The sequence below is a fragment of the Sciurus carolinensis genome, chromosome 2, assembly GCF_902686445.1.
Source record: "Sciurus carolinensis chromosome 2, mSciCar1.2, whole genome shotgun sequence".
Taxonomy (NCBI): Eukaryota; Metazoa; Chordata; class Mammalia; order Rodentia; family Sciuridae; genus Sciurus; species Sciurus carolinensis.
In genome coordinates this window covers 91,855,870-91,874,847 of record NC_062214.1, presented here as the reverse complement: position 1 = coordinate 91,874,847, position 18,978 = coordinate 91,855,870, and the positions used below count along the sequence as shown (strand labels likewise).

General features: G+C 43.1%; 1 protein-coding gene across 7 annotated transcripts in view; it reads left to right on the top strand.

Annotated features, from left to right (window-relative positions):
• Window positions 1–18,978, top strand: part of Tln2 (talin 2) — a 392,003-nt gene that overhangs the window by 352,311 nt on the left and 20,714 nt on the right. For all 7 annotated transcript variants that reach the window (XM_047538976.1, XM_047538975.1, XM_047538970.1 and 4 more), the window contains 4 exons: window positions 3,554–3,679; window positions 3,880–3,996; window positions 6,113–6,298; window positions 10,060–10,167. In XM_047538976.1, coding sequence (XP_047394932.1) covers window positions 3,554–3,679; window positions 3,880–3,996; window positions 6,113–6,298; window positions 10,060–10,167 — 537 coding nt within the window. The remainder of the gene's footprint in view (window positions 1–3,553; window positions 3,680–3,879; window positions 3,997–6,112; window positions 6,299–10,059; window positions 10,168–18,978) is intronic.

Below are 18,978 nucleotides of genomic sequence, written 5' to 3'. Positions count from 1 at the left end.
TTAAACCCCTCTCTTCTCACTATTCCTGGCAACACCTAATGGTAGACTCTTCAGTTTTCAATGTCTAAACTGTGCTCAGTAAATGTCTATTTGACAAAACTAGCTCTTCAGGGGTCAGGTGGATGAGAGTCACTATTCTGGTTAACTGAGGCCACCAGTTTCATTCCCATGGAGTCTGCCCCTTTGCTTCCCGACATCCCCCAGGGTAGCAGAGCCCCTATGAGGACATCTTCCAGTGTCCCTGTGTATCCCCCTGCTGCATTTCTTCCTGCTAACATCAGAGTTCACACTAACTTTTAGAATTCTAAGCAGTCACAGAAATCCCTGCCTGTGGTGGTGCTTTTTAACCCCTGTGGAGGAAGGAAAAGCTGGAAACCATGTCCCTATAGTTGGAACCACAGCACAAGTTCACTTTCATCACCTGATACTACTTGAGAAGTGACTTGGCTGGGAGGGTTTAAATCTGTGTGTGTGTGTGTATCAGGGATTGAACTCAGGGGTACTCAACCACTGAGCCACATCCCCAGCCCTATTTCATATTTTATTTAGAGACAGGGTCTCACTGAGTTGCTTGGCATCTTGCTTTTGCTGAGGCTGGCTTTGAACTCAAGAGCCTCCTGCCTCTGCCTCCCAAGCCACTGGGATTACAGGCGTGCACCACTGTGCCCAGTTTAGATCTTTTAACACAGAGAAATATTGCTGTAGAATCTACCCCCACACACACTTTGGAAAAAGTTTTATGGTAATATTTTTTTATTGGATCCAAAAGAAGAGAGAACCATAAAATGAGTGCCTGTGTGCCCACCACCCAGCGTCAGTGACCATCAGCATTTGCCTTTTTCATTCAACCTTATTTTGTTGCGGTGAGAGCCCTTAATAGGAGATGGACTGTGACAGACCTTTACCTGTGCAGCACAGTAGTGTTAACTGTAGGCACCACGTGCTGCAACAGATCCCCAGAGCTGATTCATTCTCACTTAATTGAAACATTATGCTCATTAGCTATTTATTCCCCATTTCCCTCTCCCTATCTCTGGCAGCCACCATTCTCCTCTGCTTCTGTGAGTTTGACTGTTGTAGATCATGCATATTTTTTTGTCCTTCTGTGACTGACTTAATCACTTACTATAATGTCCTCAAGGTTCATCCGTGTTATTGCATGACCCCACACTTGAGGAGTATTTTCTGGACAGTGACTTCACACATGGAGGGAAACTCCCTGGAGCTCCCTGGAGAGAGAGTCGCCCTGAGCAGGTGACTCTCAGGATTTCCTTTTTTAAAACTGAATAATATTCCATCATACATGCTTCTTTTTTCTTTATCCATTCATCCTCTGATGTACACTTGGTTGCTTCTGCATGTTGGTTATTGTGAATAATGCTACTATGAACATGTGAGTGCTGATATCACATTGAGATCCTGATTTCAATTATTTTGAATAAATAAATATTCAATTATTGAATAAATAAATATTCAATTATTTTGAATAAATAAATATCCAGAAGAGAGATCACAGGATCACATGGTAGTTCTATTGTTGATTTTTCAGGAACCTCTGCACTCTTCCATAATAACTGCACCATTCTACATTCCTACCAATAAGAGTTCCAACTTCTATCCTCACCAACACTTGTCTTTTTTTTTTTTTTCATATTGGCCCTCCTTATGGGTATGAGGTGATGTCCCACTGTGGTTTTGATTTGCATGTCCCTGAAAATTAGTGACCTTCTTCTCATATGTATTGACCATTTGTAGGACTTTGGAGCAATATCTACTCACGTCTTTTTCTTATTTTTTAATCAGACCATTAAATATTTTTGCTATTGCTGTAGGCCTATTTTCAAATGGTCTAGGTATCCTGAAACACCAACTTCCAATGAGATCTCATGTGGAAAAAAAAAAAACTCAGAAAATATCGTCTTTTTGGTCAGTTGCCACAGACCAGGAATGAGACTGTGTGTCCTCGGCGTGGAGGATATTGGCAACAGACACTGGCTAGCGGTGCCTCTGTTCCTCTCACTGCCCCTCCTTCCTGGCTGTGGTGTCAGGAATCAATGCGGGGTCCACACACATCACACCTTCCTCACAAGCTGTATCCCAGGCTGTTCCACCTGTAGGTTCAGAAGGTTGACTGAGGTTCCCTCTGCCTGTAGGTGAGAAGGCACCACAGAAGCGGGTAGGTGACCACAGAGGGCTGGAAAATCACGATATTGCTGTGCTGCGGCTGTCTGGGGTTCTAGAATCTCTGATTCATTTTCACATCAGTTTGTCCTCACAGCAGTTGGCTGAGATAGGTGGGACAGGGCTGCTGACTTTGCTTGTCACTGAGGAGCTGGCTAGAAAGTGTAGTTACTGTGGAGGTTACGACCATGGCCCTTAGAAGCACATTGACCACAGTCCAGATTCCAAGTCTGCCACTCCTGGACTCTGGGGTATATGGACTTTAGGATTGCAGTTCGCATGTGCAAGGGTGGAAGTGGGAATTAAATGAGACAGTGTGTGCACAGTGCTTGGCTCAGTGCCTGGAATGCTGCCGTGGACACCAGGCAGTTGTTGTTACTAGTGCAGAAGTAGGAGCCGCTAATGGAGCTCCTGAACTGAGAAGGCTTCAGCACGGCACCCAAAATCATGTTCCTCCCTGCTGCTGACACTTCTGACTCCAGGTGGCTGTGGCCTCTTATATTAGAGTAGACATAGATAATGTGTCCTGTGCGGGGTCACGTGGGCACACATCTGTGTCTTCGTCCATTCCCTCAGACTTACTTACTGCCTGCTGATGCCAGGCCCTATTCAAACCCCCTGGAGCTTACATCCAAGCCTGGGGAAAAGACAGACTATGTGCAAGTGAATAAATAATAAAGTGATTTCATCTACTGATAAGTACTATAAAATAAAACAGGGCAATCTGGTATTTGGGGGTTGGGTCTATAACTAAGGTGGCCAGAAAGGTCTCTAAAGACATGACATTTGAGTTTAGGCCCAGATGATGGAAAGCTGGTTCCAAGTAGAGAGGAGAGCAGAGTAAAGGTCTACGATAGGAACAAGTTGAGATTCTATGGGGAAGGAAGACCCACGTGTCTGTAGCATGTTGGGGGCAGAGAATCCTAGGAACCAAAAGTTGGAGAGGCAGGCAAGGCTGCCATGAGGGCCCTGCAGTCCAGGTGCAAGGCTGGCGTTTTTTTTCTGTTCTAGGCACAGTCTGGGGGTGACTGCCATTGCCTCTCAGGTGTCTGCTAGTTCCCTTCATCTTGTCAGAGGCAACTTATCTGTGAGTTGCCATTGAGGAAGTTGAAGCAGGCTGTGTGCTTAGATCAGAGTTCTCCTTTAGGCTTAGCATCAGCCTCCCAGAGTTGGGTGGGCTTCTTAAGATTCCTGCTTCAGAATCTCCAAGGGTGGCTTCCTGAGTGATATGACTGTGATACAGGCTTTAGAGCCACTAATGCAGTCACTTGCTTTTTCCTTGTCCCTAATACCCTTCACCAAGAAAGTCCTTGGTGAAGCCAGCAGGTGACCGTTGAGTATCAGCTCATCTGGACTCCATCCTCTCTTCCAGGTGGTGTTGATCAACGCTATCAAAGACGTGGCCAAGGCCCTTTCTGATCTCATTGGTGCTACCAAAGGAGCTGCCAGCAAGCCAGCCGATGATCCTTCCATGTACCAGCTCAAGGGAGCTGCCAAGGTTAGAGTGGGGTTCAAACAGGAGTCAGCTTCCAGGGCAATGTGGGGTGAGGGAATCCCACATGAGAATGCTGGGAGAACATGCATCTGAGCTCCTTTCTCACAACAGAGGTGTCTTTGCTTGTGGCATTCGGTCTGGAACTAAAAGGAGAAGGGAGTAGACCTCAGTGTACTATCTCTTACTCTCTTCCTGGAATGCAGGTGATGGTGACTAATGTCACCTCCCTCCTCAAGACTGTGAAGGCAGTGGAGGATGAGGCCACCCGGGGCACAAGGGCACTTGAGGCCACCATCGAGTACATAAAACAGGAGCTCACGGTAAGAAGCCAGCTGTTGCCTCCCTTGGCACCAGTGTCCGACACCTGACCCCAGCTTCTCTGAGATTCTTCTAGAGAGATTTTACCTAGTACCTCTGAAATGGGGAGGGCCTCTCGCCTACCTTCTGGTAGGGTTTGTAACTTCTCATCCCATGTGTCACTGAGTTTGGCCAGGATCTACTGGTATTATAATTAAGAAACTCATTGATATGTATTGCTTAAGACAATTCAGTTTTAATTCCACTAATATTACAGCATGAAATCAAAGCATTACAGAAGGTTCCCAGCCAAGGGGAAAGTTTACTTCAAGGGTTCAGTGTGCAGCCTCTCTTGATGCACACTGCCACTGGCGACAGCTGACAGCGTTCACGCGTGTGGAATTGGAGTCAGAGGTTCACTATCCTTATGAAAGCCTAAATGCCTTTGGGCGAGACTTCCCCTTAACATCCAGCTCCCTTCTCTGTAAGGTGCCCAAACTTAGAGACATCGGCCCTTTCTTTTTGTCTTGTTTCCAACCCTGCAGATTGAGGACAACTAGAGTTTCTGTAAAGGGATGTTATCAGCTTCCAGTGACCCCACAACATTTATACATCAACTCTCCCTAACCCTACAAATACAGAATGGTTTTCCACTGCTATTCCTTTTTCATATAGGTTTGATCTCAGATGCAACTTTGCTTTGGGAAGGGGGAGTTGGGGAACCCGTCTCTGCTTCTGGTTGTTCTATACCTTTAGAAGGTCTGAGACATGATAATGCTCTAGACAGGAGCAATTCTATGAGATTTAAGTAATAGGAACTTGGATTCTTTTGTCCTGTCTTTAATAGATCCAGCTGGTTTATATGCTTAGTTCATATTTTAAAGCAGGAACTAAAACCACAGGAGTAACTCAGAGGCTGGTAGTGTCCCTAAGCACTGCTGCCTGGCCCTCCTTCACGGTCTTGGCATTTCCTACCTGAAGTCTGGACACCGGTTCAGACAGGTGCAGCAGGCCTCATGATGGCAGTAGAAGTGAGTAGAAATTCAGAGCTCTCTTGGGAAATTATAAATACTTGGTCATTCTGAATATACCAGTGTGATTTAGAATTCATCCAGATTGTGTTTCCATGGAGCATGTGCCATGAAGACCACAGTGGTGTGGAGAACTCTGTACCTGTGGCCTTCATTCCATGGTAGTTTTCAGAAGTGGCCTGGAATTAGTGGTCCTGCACCGCTTAATGGCAGCTGCCCACTCTTAGTGGTTTGATGTTTGACACTGGTTGGCACATGACAAGGATTCTCTCTGCATTCTTACTTCTGCCTCAGGGGTGTTTTCCCTGCTGAAATGTGGTTGCTTAGTGCTGAAGATGGGCCAGCCTCACCTGGGATGGGGGTTCTGCTGTGCAGGGACACACACATTCAGTATACTGTCACAGCACCTGTCACTCATGTTAAAGTGACAAGACCAGATGGGTCTGAAGCAGAAACAGCTTGACTGACAGGGGATGTTTTAAAGTGAGGTATCGACTTACCATGGTGAATTTATTTCAGCTTCTCTAAAAGTGTGTGTGTGTGTGTGTGTGTGTGTGTGTGTGTGTGTGTTTAAATAATTCAGTGTCATTGTGACACATTCGACATGAACACTGCACAATTATGCAGTTATATTTACAAGGCAGGCTAAGAATATTAGGATCTTATGCTTCATCTCCCCAGTCTCACACCCAATTAAAAGGGGTAAGGCATGTCCACAGTGATACATCCAGGTCAGTCCTGCTCTGAAACCAGCATTGGACTGAGAGTCTCTGGAAACTACTGAAACACCAGCAAGGCTGGGGGAAGAGAAGTCAGAAGCCATACAGCCTTCCTCAGGATATACAAATACTAGGTGTCGGTGTCTGCAGACGAATGGGCTAACACTGTAGAAATGTCTCTCACCACATTGCTCCCAGGGATGCTAGACTCTTGAAAGCAAGAGACACATTACCGTACTCAAGTTAAATTTCTAATTTTCTGTCATTTGATAATTTCTTCCAATTGCTGGCTTGGTTTTCAGACACTGAGCTACAGTCTGGTTGCAGAAACCTAAGTTACTTTTGTCCTTTTTAATTTTTTTTTCACCAATTCCATTTCTGCCTTTCAGGTATTTCAGTCAAAAGAGGTACCTGAAAAGACATCATCACCTGAAGAATCAATAAGGATGACGAAAGGCATCACCATGGCAACAGCTAAAGCCGTGGCAGCTGGGAACTCTTGTAGACAGGAGGACGTGATTGCCACAGCCAATTTGAGCCGGAAGGCTGTATCTGATATGTTGACGGCTTGCAAGGTAAAGACTGTGATGTTATTTGGGTGGACAATTAGATAGTTCTCTGTGATGACTGAGCTGTTGCGAGTTGTCTGGAGGAAGGGAGGGGCTGGATTGTGTAGCAGGGAGCAGCTCTATACCTTAAACTGGATGATAACTATGCATGCAGAAGATGGTGTGTGCATCAACCTGGGAAACAACTCTCTTGGGTCCTTTTGTTCTTGATGAGTGGAAGTGAGCCTTGCTGACTTGATCCTCCCACTTCTTTCCAGTTCCCCTAAACAGGCAGGGAGACTTCTGACACAATGTAGTGGAGGCCACTCTAAGAATAACCAATGGGACTGCAGCATTTGGTTCCATGGACACCGGGTCCCCTCCTGCGCGGGCACTTTCCTGCCTCATGGCTCAGACTTTTTGTGCTAGGAGAGGGGCTACCTTCACTGGGTGAAGAAGTGAATTAGAGGAACACAACAGAACTTAGTGAACACCTTTGTTCTCTATGCCAGACATCTTGGAGGAAACTTTTCTGATCCCTGGGTGATTAGAATATCTGCCCTGAGTGCAGGCTTGGTGAGGGGGACATAGAGACCTGAGCCCTGTGACCTTTATTTTGATTTTTTATCTATTAGGAAAGTAAATTATCAGAGCCCCACATTGTCCTACGTCCCACTGAGCACCTCACCCCACACCTTCACCTTCCAAGGACAGCTTTGACTTCTATCAGTGATTGCCCTGGTTAAATGGGGGTAGGGGGATAAACCACGGAAGTTGAAACCTAGCTATTAGAGATCAGAATCTGAGGGAGCAGACTTTCTCTGTGGTAAAGAGAGTTCTGTTTGGGCTGCTGATAGTTTCTTGGGGTTCCTCAGAAGGGGTCAGGTGATTTGGGAGATACCTGGTTTAAGGGAGAGTGAAGCAGTTGGCTGAAGGCACATCCGTGTAAAAGCCCATCCAGAGAAGACAACTCCACCATCGTGGGTCTCCTGGGCATGATGGAGGGCAGAGAGTGAGAGTGGGTTGGGAAGACAGGGGAGGATAGATAGGAAGGGCCCCTATGATGAAGGACTGTGCATGCTAGACCAGGGTGTGCAGACTATGTCCTGAAGCCATAGATATTTGTCCTTTTGATGTGCTCTGTAGAACCCACCCACCAGAAGTAAGAATTTTCAAAAAGGTCAGAGAGTCAGATTTGCCTGGCAAACTATAACTCAAAGGCATCATGGTGCCCAGATGCAGGACCTCATAGTTTTAGTGGGAATGTTGTATATATTCTCTCACTTGATCCTAGATAATAAGGGCAAGAGAAATGATTCCAGTTTGTCAAATTGTGAAACAGGCTCAGAGAGACAAAGTGACATAACTAAGGTCACACAGCTCTTCACAGTGAGAACCAGGATGAAACCAGTGCTCTGATTCCATGGCCACTCTGGTTCTGCTGCCTGTGGCCTCCTACCTGTGAGGCTATTGATTGACCTGCACTTTTGTACCCACATTATAGACATGAAAGGAGAAACAGAAAGACCACAATTAAAGCAGAAATGGAATGCAACTCAGATTTTTAAGTTTCTCTTGCTTGGGTTCCCCTGTTTTCAGGGGAGATTGTGTAGAAAAGGGTGGAAACTGGCTGCTCAGCCTTAGCTTCCCCAGGTTCAAACCATGTTGGATTTGCAGGACAAGAGAGCCGACAGAACTCTAAAGCATATGTTTGCTTCACATGCCAAAATCTGACTTGACAATGAATATCACTGCTAAGCCCCAAGACTTTTATGAAGATAGGACTTATTTAGCAAACTTACAAACATTGGTGATTCCTTTGGACTTCTGCATCCCTCACCCCTTTGCAGAAAGGAATGAGGCAGCTTGCCAGAAAAGGGAATGCATGCAGCAAAGCACGCACAGAAAACCAGGGCTACTGAGTGGATCAAGAAGAAAATCTCCTACATCACAAAGAGTGGGGTAACCAGGGCAAATGTGGGGGAACAGCAAATTCCAGACTGGCTCATCTTATCAGAATGGGAGGATTACACTAATTCCTCAGGCTTACCCAATCCCAAAGTCAAGTCTCATGTGTGTTTCTGTCTGTCTTGCTTTCATGTGCATATTTATTTTAGTTACAATTTTATATCTGCTCTTATAATTGATGTGATATGGCTGTTTCTCTGTTGCTGTGAGTCATTATCACAGACTTTTTAAAGGCTACAAAATACTCCATTAGCAAATATTCTCTTTTGCCTATTATAAAATATGTAGGTTGTCTACATTTATTTTTATCATGAACTTTACTATAATAAACATCCTTGGGCATATCGGGCTTTTCTGTGCCTTGGGTTGTTTCCTTAGGCAAGAATCCCAGCAGTGGAGTTAGTGGGTCAAATGGTATGACATTTTAATTACTGCCAGATTGTTCTCCTGTAGGGTTCTGCTGAGTTACGCAGTCACCACAGTAGGCCAGCGTAATTTGGCCTCACCTTTCCCATCTCCCTAGATGAGGGCCTTGTGCAGAACCTGCTGGAGGTGACACCTAGGAGTGTCACAGCCTGTGACTTCCCACAGTGCTTTCTTCTCAAACAGGCATGGGTTCTATGCCTCACAATTAGAGGCTCAGGGTGAGAGGGTGAACAAAATATGGTAGTATTGAGAGCATAGCTCTGGGCTCCTAGTTTCTGCCTCCTAGGCCCATTAAGATAAGTCAAACCTAGCTCATGAATGACACATGCTGACCCCCAGGATAAGAGACAGAGCAGGAGTGAGTCCACAAGTGTTCCCGCCTGCACTCACTGCCATTCCTGGGAGAGGGGCTTCAGTGGAAAAAAACATGGAGGCTGGTCAGTGTTCCCCTTCAGTCTTAACCTTTTATCCTGACGTGTGATTGTGTTGGTCTTTCTCTGTGGCTTGCTTGTACTTTAGTGTGTTAACTATTTCTGTAAGGCCCCCTAAGTTCTTTCCAGAATGAAGGTGCAGAAGGAAAAATGTCTAAGGGGACGAGGGTACCAGTTTTAGCAAATAAAAGGGTGTTACATACTTGTAGTAAAAGTTTTCCTTGTGTGTGTGAAATTTAGATTTAACTGGGTACATTTTATCTGACAACTCTGGGAATCAGAATGGATGTATCATGAATGACTCAATGAGGCAGGTCACAAGTACAAGAAAAAAGCATGAGATACCGTGTTCGCCATATGCTCTGGTTCGCTTATCTCGGCATTTGTATAATGTGAGATGAGTTATTTACAGTGCCTGAGGGCGCCAGGGAGCTGCTATCTGAAGTTTCCCAGGAGCCCAAGGGCTGGTCACAGAGACCTCACTGTGACTGCGTGTGGTTGGCGGAGGGTAAGAACCTGGACTTCATTAGCCTGTGGATAGAGAGGGGGCCTTTAGGAGGGGGCTGCTGACAAGAGGCCAGGCTGAACCGGGGTCAGTACGTCTCCCACTGGAAGACCTTATTGTGAGTCTTTTCTGGACATCTTTGTGTATAAGGAATTTTTTGCATTAAAAAAAATTTTTTTAAAAGGAAGCAAGGAAAGAGGGACTGGGTTCAGTTATTTCTGTCATCTGGCCCTAGGGCACTACAGAGTCAACACACAGACTGACAAAGGACCTGCCGTGGAGGCAGAGGGGGTGAAGGAGAAATTCCTCTTCTACCCAGGGAGTTGAGTCAGGGAGGCTTCAGAGGTTGCAGGCAAGGTGTCCTTCCTCAGTTCCTGAGCTACAAAGCTCTGCTGGGCAGGTGACTCCTCAGCCAGCTCTTCCGGCTTTAAGATGTCAACATTCCCTTCTCTCTCCAGCAAGCATCCTTCCACTCTGATGTCAGCGAGGAGGTGCGATCCAGAGCCTTGCGGTACGGGACGGAATGCACCCTGGGCTACCTGGACCTTCTGGAGCATGTCTTGGTGGTGAGGAGGGGTGTGCATCAGGGCTGGGTGAGGGAAGAGCTGTACTGTGTCACGGCCATCTGCCATGCACCCTCCTTATTTTAGGAGCGTCCCTCTTGGAGCATCACATAGGCACCTCTTTTGAGGCTGGGTCTGGCCTGAGCAGAAAAGTCTGATCCAGCACACTGAACCAAAAGTGCAGTCTGCAGCAAAGCACAGTTAGAACCTAGGAGAGCCTGGCCCTTTCTGGCACCAAATAGGCAGGACTAGTATGGAAGAGGATTGGGAAGAAGAAGCCATGGCGGTATCACGGTCACCCTGAAAAGTGTCAGGAGGTTTTGTTACAAAGACCCTAGCATACCCTGGGAGGGCACTGAAGCTTCTGAAAAGTCACACTGGCCCCTGTGTTGAGCTAGAGGGAACCAAGGCTAATGCCACAAGTGTTCTGCTAACCCCCCTGACTTCCTCCTGTCATTGAATGAATGGCTTAAATCACACTGAAAGTGACTCCTCTGGCCTGGTATGCCCAGCATGGACCTAGTTTAGAAGATGGAAATTGAAGACATCAGGAAAAAGGCATGGTGATTGTGACCATGGACTGCCCTTGTGGGAGCCTTGTGTGCATACAGATTCCCAGTTCCTAGGGCAGCCTGACTCCCCACAGACCTCAACACAAAGAACCAAGAAGTAGGTACAATGGTTATCTGTTTCTGTTGCATCCTAGGAGCTGCATTTAGAATGATGTAAAGGCTGAAGAGAGTTCGTTCAGCAGTTAGGAGACCATCTAGAAGAGAATTGATGATGTCTCCCCACCCACAACTGCACTGTTCTTTCCAAACAAACAAACAAACAAAAAAGATCCAACAGGCCACCTTCAGATACGTAATTCTTATACCAGAGGTACACCGTCAGGCCTTTTGTTTGTTGGACATTCCCACTTTTTCTCATTTTATCCTTGACTAGCTTGTGAGCCAGAAGGCCAAAGAATTGATTTGCGACTCATAGAAGTTAGTCCCTGGTTGAGGTCACCCCGCTATTCAGCAGCAGACCTGGGACCTAATCCCAGTTCTTGTTATTCCCAGCTCTGTGCTCATTCTAACGTTTCACTGCCTTCTCCTGAAAAATAAATTCTCTTCTGACATTAACTATCTTGGGTCTTCTAAGGGATCATTGTTGTTCTTCATTCAGGTAACTTGGTCAGTGCTGGGTAGATCTTTTTGGGAGAACAGCCAGACTGGGATTATAAACTTTAGGCTCCAGCCTGAATTCTCATGAATAGAAATCAGTATAGAGACTCTGGGCCAAGGAGGGAGCATCTTAGCTGTGTCAGTGTTCACAGGCCAGGTCCTCTGCTGTCAAACAAACTAGATACGTTGGGACGTAATGAGAGTGTTTAACCCATGAGCGTGCCCACCAGGAGATTCAGGGTACAAAGAATAAAACCAGCAAGACTTCCAAAAGACATCCTTTTCTTTATGTCACAGTGGTCACCCCTTATACTGCATTCCAAGAGGTTCCATAGGGTGTTCTGAATTATGGATACTGTGTTTTTTCTTATACATATTTGTCTATGAGAAAAGTTTAACTTTAAGCACAGTAAGAGATTAACAAGAGCTAGTTAAAAATTGAACAATCATAACAATATCTATAAAAGTTATTTTAAACTTATTAACTGTTCATTACTGGAATTTTCCATTTAATATTTTTGGACCATGTTTGACCTTGGTGGAAAGCAAAACTGTGTGGACAAGAGGTCACTACTGTGTGTGTTCTGAGTCACAGAGAACCTTGTTATAACTGAAAACTAGACAGTGTGGTGGAAACAGGAGGTTTCAGAGCCTTGAGTTCAAATGCTGGTTCTGCCACATAGCTGTGTGGCCACTGTCTTACCTGGGCTTCCGTTTCCTCAGATGTTAAACAGGCAGTTTGTGAAGGAATCAGTGGGCAGGCGTGGAAACCCAGCGCTCTGCACTAGCATTTACTGGGTGCTTCACTGAAGTCTACTGTCTGGAATGCACTGTGCTGGACTGATGGGAGGGACCAGGCGTCCTAGGTGGGGCTCTCTCCCACTCCCAATTTCTCCTCCTCCTTTCCTCCCTCTCATTCTTTTATTTTTGTCTTGTTCATTGTCGGGGAAGGAAGGAGACCCAGGGATCTGCTTCTCTGCATTTCCTCACTTGTCCCCATCCCGCTGCCTGGTGACACATGTTCTCTCCCTCACCTGTGCCTGTGTGTGCATCACTCACTCACACGGTGTCTGTGGTCCACGCCTCCCACACACACTCCCCAGGTTGGCTATTTCTGCCTTGTCCTTGGTGAGTCCTGTAACAAGAACTTCACTGCACAGGGTCCAGCTTTATTCCCAACAAAGCCACAAGCCTGCCAGCCTCTGGGGTGGTAGAGAGAAATCCGCTTCACCCTCCAGGAAAGGGACAGCTTATTTGGGGGAGAAGATTTCTCCCTTCATAAAGAAGGGCAGGTGCCAGCACTTTTCTCAAGGAGAAGTTTCTCCCAGGGGATTAGGAAAAGGAACTCTGATGAGATTCCCTTCCTGAGCTTGTGCCCACTTTAAACCCTATCCCTGCCAATGTGCCTCCCCTCTCCTTCCACTCCAGTTTGCGTAGGTGAGGGCTCCTTGTATTTTCCATTTGTCTCTCTTCAAGGGGCTGGGCAGATGGCTGGCTTCTATGGCTTAGGAGAAGTTGAAGGGTCTAGAGTCTCTGGGGACATTAGAGAAGGTCCAGGAACCATTCCCAGGCCACAGAGACCCCTGCTTTCAGCAGCCCATGCTATGTCAGACCTCAGCCCTAATGATAATCAGAAGGAAGGAGGGCACTTGCTGCAGGGATACCCAACATCACATGTAATTAGAAGGTTTCATCTGGAGAGTGCTCACTGGGCCAGAGATTAGCAGGAAGGGGACAGACCAGTATTTTCTTTCCAGGGCCCCAGCAAGAACAGGCTGAGCTTTATAGCTAGACATGTGTCTCTTATGACTATTCTTGGTTGATGTTCTTCTCATTTCTTGAATTTACTCCAGAAATAGGACTCAAACTTAGAGTCAGGTGGTTGACATACTCGTTGAAGGCTGGCCACCTGAGTTTCTATACAATTTGTTATCATTGTAGTAATTGTGGTAGACATAGAGGTTTATGGTAACTGGTGCTAGAGTGAATAGGAAGAAAAGGTTCACAATGAAACTCACTTTGTAAAATAAATAATCTTCTGCAATAAGAAAAATTTTTTTTGTACCTCAGGTGACAAGTGCCAGTGGCTCTGGCTTCCAAGGATGTGAATGGTATAGCATCATGCATTTATTGGTTGATAGATTTTTATTCTCTTTAGTAAGCTAGTCACATTCTTTGAAGGATATTTTCTAATAAAAACATAGTAAGAAAACAAGCCTTCAGCCACAGTAGTGGCACATGCCTATAATCACTGTGGCTCCAGAGGCTGAGGCAGGAGGATCATGAGTTCAAAGCCAGCCTCTTCAAAGCCAGGCAACTTAGTGAGACCCTATCTCAAAATAAAAAATAAAAAGGGCTAGGGATGTGGCTCAATGGCTAAGTGCCCCTGGGTTCAATCCCCAGTACCAAAAAAAGAAAAAGAAAGAAAGAAAGAAAACAAGGCCTCATTTATAAGGAGTTATCATAAGTATACAAAAATGTTTAATTTCCTAACTAAAAACTGTAAAACCCTATGATATTTCTGTAACCTCAATTGTTGATGTTTATCAACGTCTGCTGGTAAAAATAAGTTTGCGTCCCACATTATTGTCCTAACTCCTTTAGCAGAACTAACTTTGAGGACAAGAGCAAGAAAGATGGTTCCACACCAAGAGACTTGCAGACCACAAAACTGATGAGGCCAGTTAGAAACTCAAGAAGAGATGAGGAATATGAGATCGCCCAGACATGGAAACCACTGTTGGATTTTCAGAGGGAATTTTAACTGACCAAATGGGAAAATGAAAGCCAAAATGCTGTTTTTAAAACATCACAATTCTGAGACATATTTTTTAGGGTAGAAATAAAGAATACTAAGATTAGATTAAATATTTACAGGTGATAAGGGGAAAAAAGCAATTGGCAAAACTAAAAAGTTCAACCTGTACATACACCCCACCTCTTATCCTAGTCTTTGATCTTTGCAGAAAGACCTTGTGTGACCAGATGACTGTGCTATCTCCAGTCTAAAACAGAACTGTAACATATTTTAGAATAGCCCTCCTGGGATGCTTTAAAAATTGATTCTTGTTTGTAGCAAAGCAAAGAGAACAGGTGGGATTTCTGAAAGCTGAAGTTTGATCAGATAGTCTCTGCTTTGTTTTGTTTTTCTAAAGGGGAGGGGAAAAACTCTAGAACTTAAGGTTTGAAAAAAGCATCCAGCAATCTGCAGGATTAAATTGAAGTCGCTTTTAGATGGCACGAAAAAGGTCAAGAAGTTTTGTGGCTTGTCTTAAATTTAGGTGTGTGAACTATGAGTGAGCCTCCAGTGCCTTAGCCTTATTCAGATAAAACACCTTAGAGCCAAGGATTCTTCACCTTTTCTGACTGGTTTGCATATTTTAGTTATACTCTGGAAAAGATTCAAAATACAAAAACATCATCAGCATCCATGTGCCCACCATCTTTAATTAACTGTCCACCAGCATTTAGTGTATTATCATATTTGTTTTAGATCTTTGTTTTAGAGAAACCCTCTATGTAGGTATAAATGACTATCATGACTAGCATTCTTGGCCTTTTGTGGGCCTTGGGCCCCTTTGTGCTGAAAGCCCTGGAGTATTTCCTGCTACCTTCTCCCCAGACTTCATCGAAGAAACATCACAGACACAGAATGTTCCTTAAACTGTTAAGAAGGGTACAGACCCAAATGCTCAGTTGGAATCTTCTGACATTTAGAAACCAAATCTAGAATCACTGCCTGCTAGAGAATTCCTTCCTTCCTTCCTTCCTTCCTTCCTTCCTTCCTTCCTTCCTTCCTTCCTTCCTTCCTTCCTTCCTTCCTTCCCTTCTTCCTTCCTCCCTCCATCCATGCATTTTTCAGCAGACACAGGACCTATTTTGAACACAGTCATCTGCTCCAGGAGCTTCCCTGGGAAGCTTTAGAACTGCCCATGGCTGGTTCCTCATGGAGGATTCATGTTACAGGCAAGAAGCAACCACTTTGCTCAGAGTTCAATATTTCTGCAAAGCCATAAAATGAGATCAAGAACAGGGTTAAAATTTACTTCCACCACAAGAAAACATTAATGTGGGTCTGTCTGTTACCTGCTGTTAGAGATCATGTTGACTTAATGACAGGATAAAAATAGAATCCCTATCCTCCTGCCTGTCTTTAACTTAAGGCTGCTGCCTGTCTTAGAGTGGTGTACAGAAGTGGCACTTTCTACCTCAAGGGCTCTTCTTTTAGAGACAGAAGGTTTTAATCATTCCACTTTGATGCTATAAGTGATTCTCCCCACCACACCTGTAACTTTTTCCCAGCTTTAGTGAGGCATAACTAATATGCAATAAATAACATGCATTTAAAATACACAGTTTGAACTTTGACATATGAATAGATCTGTAGAAGCCTCACCATAACCAAAAAAATGAATATTTTTATCAACCCTCAAAATTCTGGGCAATCACTGATCTGCTTATTATTACAGATTTGTTTGCATTCTCTGGACTTTTCTGTAAGTGGAATTCCATCTCCTCCTTTTTCTCTACTTCTTTCACTCTGCATCAGTAGTTTCAATTCTATCCCTGTTGTGCTTAGGAAAAATTTGCTACATTTGTCAATGAGCAGTATTCCCTTGGAAGGCTGTGTTCTCATGTGTTTATCCATTGCCTTTAAATGGATGAATTTCATTGTATGCAAATTATTTCTTAATAGATCTGTTTAAAAGAAGAAAAATACAGAATCAGGGCTGGGGAGTTAGCTCAGTTGGTAGCAAGCACTAGGCCCTGGGTTCGATCCCCAGCACCGCCAAAAAAAAAAAAAAAATACAGAATCAATATGGCTTTCAAAATAAGATAATAATAGGAAGTGAAATAAAATCCTAAAAATAATTTGATGACTTGTGAACAGAGACATTCAGTTCACCCCAGTGTTCAATATCAGTTCATCAGAATGGGGGATATAGCTCAGTTGGTGGGTTGCTTGCCTTGTATGCACAAGGACCTGAGTTCAATCCCCAGCACCACAAAAAAAGAAAAGAAAAAAGAAAAAAAAATCAGCTTATCATGAAAGTAAAACATGATTTTACTTTCACGTCTATCCAAGTTCTTTGTGCACATTTTCCCTCAACTCTACAGTGCTATCATTTTCTTTCTTTTTTATAATAAACATTAGTCTTCCTTACTCCTGCAAGAGATTATTATGAAAATTAAAAGACAAGCCACACCCTGGGAGAAACTATTTATAGAGCATGTATCTGATAAAGAAATTGTATCTAAAAAATATAGAGAATTCTAAGAGTTTGATATTAAGACAGAAAAACCCAAAATAGGGAAAGATCTCAATATACATTTCACTAAAGAATATAACAATGTAAATTAAAATTGCAATGAGGTAATGCTGCACATCCACTAGAATAGTTAAAACTAGAAGCAACAGTCAATCTAATTTGATTTTAGAACAATTTCATCACCCATGAAGAAAACTTAGAGCCATTAGCAGTTACTCCACTCACTCTGCTCGTAGTGCTAGGTCACCACTAATGTACTTTCTGCTTCTACTGATTGCATGTTCTAGATGGTTTATATCAATGAAATTATAGAATATGTGGTCTTGTGTTACTGGTTTCTTTCACTTCACATAATGGTTTTAAAATTCATTCATGTTGTATCAGGTGTTAGTACTTAATTCCTTTTCATGACTGAATAGCATTCCATTATGTGAATAACCATAAGTCCAATTTATTGATTTTTTTCCTTCTATAATTTATGCTTTCAGTTATCTTTTTAAAATTTTTACCAATTCCAACATTACTAAGATTATTTTCCTGTGTTTTCTTCTATATTGTTTAAGTACAGTATCTATATATAGTTTAAATATATTCTCAGATTTATGATGTATTTCTAGTTAATTTATGTATATAGTGTATGGTGTGGGTAAAAGTCCATTTTTTTTACATAAGGCTGTGCATTTTCATATTGTTCTAGCACAATTTTTGAAAAAAATTATTGTATCCCCATTGAATTCAAGGTGCCTTAGCAACTTACTGAAAATGAATTGATCATATGTATAAATCTAATCAGACTCTTCCCTGCTCCCCTGTTCTATATATGTATATACTGATATCATGACATCTTGATTACTACATCTACACATGGGTCTTAAAATCAGATAGTTTAACATCCAACTCTTTTTTTTTTTCCCCCCAAAATACTTTTGGCTGTTCTAGGTCCTTTGCATTTAAGACATAGTTTAGTTAATCTTATCAATTTTTATTTTTAAAAAATCTATTGGGAACTTGGGGTTGTGTTGAATCTATAGATTGATCTAGGGAGAATTGATATCTTAACAATATTGAGTCTTCAGATCAATGAACACAGCATATCTATTTTTTAGATCTTCAATATTTCTTAAAAATGTAGAGAAATAGTTTGTAGTTTTCAGTGTTCAGGTCTTGTATATCTATTGTCAAAATTAATCCTAGATATTTACTAATTTTTTTTTGCTAGGATAAAGGGTACTGGCTCTTAATATTTTTTTAGTTCCCACTTTTCATTGCTAGTATACAGAAATGTAATTGCTGTATGTATATTGATGTTATATCCTGTGACCTTGCTAAACTCACTTATTAGTTCTAGAAGTTGGTTTTTCTTATGTAGATAGATGTTCTTCTATGGACACAATTTACTTCTCCCTTTCCAAGTGTATCATTTTCTAGCCTTATTGCACTTGTTAGGAATTACAGTTCGATGTTGGTAGAAGTGTGAAAATAAATATTCTTGATTTTAGAGGAAAACATTCACTCTTTCACCATTAAGTACAAGTGTTAAGTCTTATTCATGTTCTGTTGACCACTATAGAAAAACCATTTGATGATGTTTATGTGCTGCTTCGCTATTAAGACCCTGAGCCCTAATCAGCATTTGCCTACTCAGGCTCCACTAGGATGGTCTAGAGATAGTTGTAATTTTCTCCTGTCTTCATGTGTCTGGATCTGAAGATTCCCATTGTGAAACATGGGAAGAGATGTAGAAAAGAGTGTTGGAAGACAATTTCAAAATTAGGAAGGAGGAGGATGGTGCACATCAGAATTTAAATCTGTAGTGAAAGATGGTGAGAGCTCTCATCCCATCTCATTTTCTTGGTTCAATTCTTGGATGGATTTTAAAAGAAATCATCTGAGAATGTCTTTTAAGTTGGATTGGTGTTCGAAGGTTCTAATACCTTTTACAAAACCATAAAAAACAAAAAGCATAAGACAATCTTTAAAACCTTTGAAACACATCAAAAGAAAGCACATTCCTTGTGACTTCTCGCAAGAAAGCTTGTGGTCAAAACCCTGGAAATGGATTGTTTTTTCCAGAATGACCATTCTGAACAGTGAGTTGTTGCTCACATGGGATTTTGTCTACAAGATCCCCCAGCTGCACATTTTCTCCAGTCCAATGTTTGCTTTGTCTCAAGTACCAGCTGGCCCTTAGCCTGGGGCTCTGGGTTTACTCAGAATGTTCTTATACTTTGGGCAATTTTCCTGTGCCTCTATTTCTTATATACAAATAAAAGTATGAATAAAGGACAATTAAGGACTTCATCTCCTTTCGTGATCTTTGAGAACTATCAAAAGGACCTTGAGAGACACGCCAGGTTCCATTTTCCAGTGAAGCC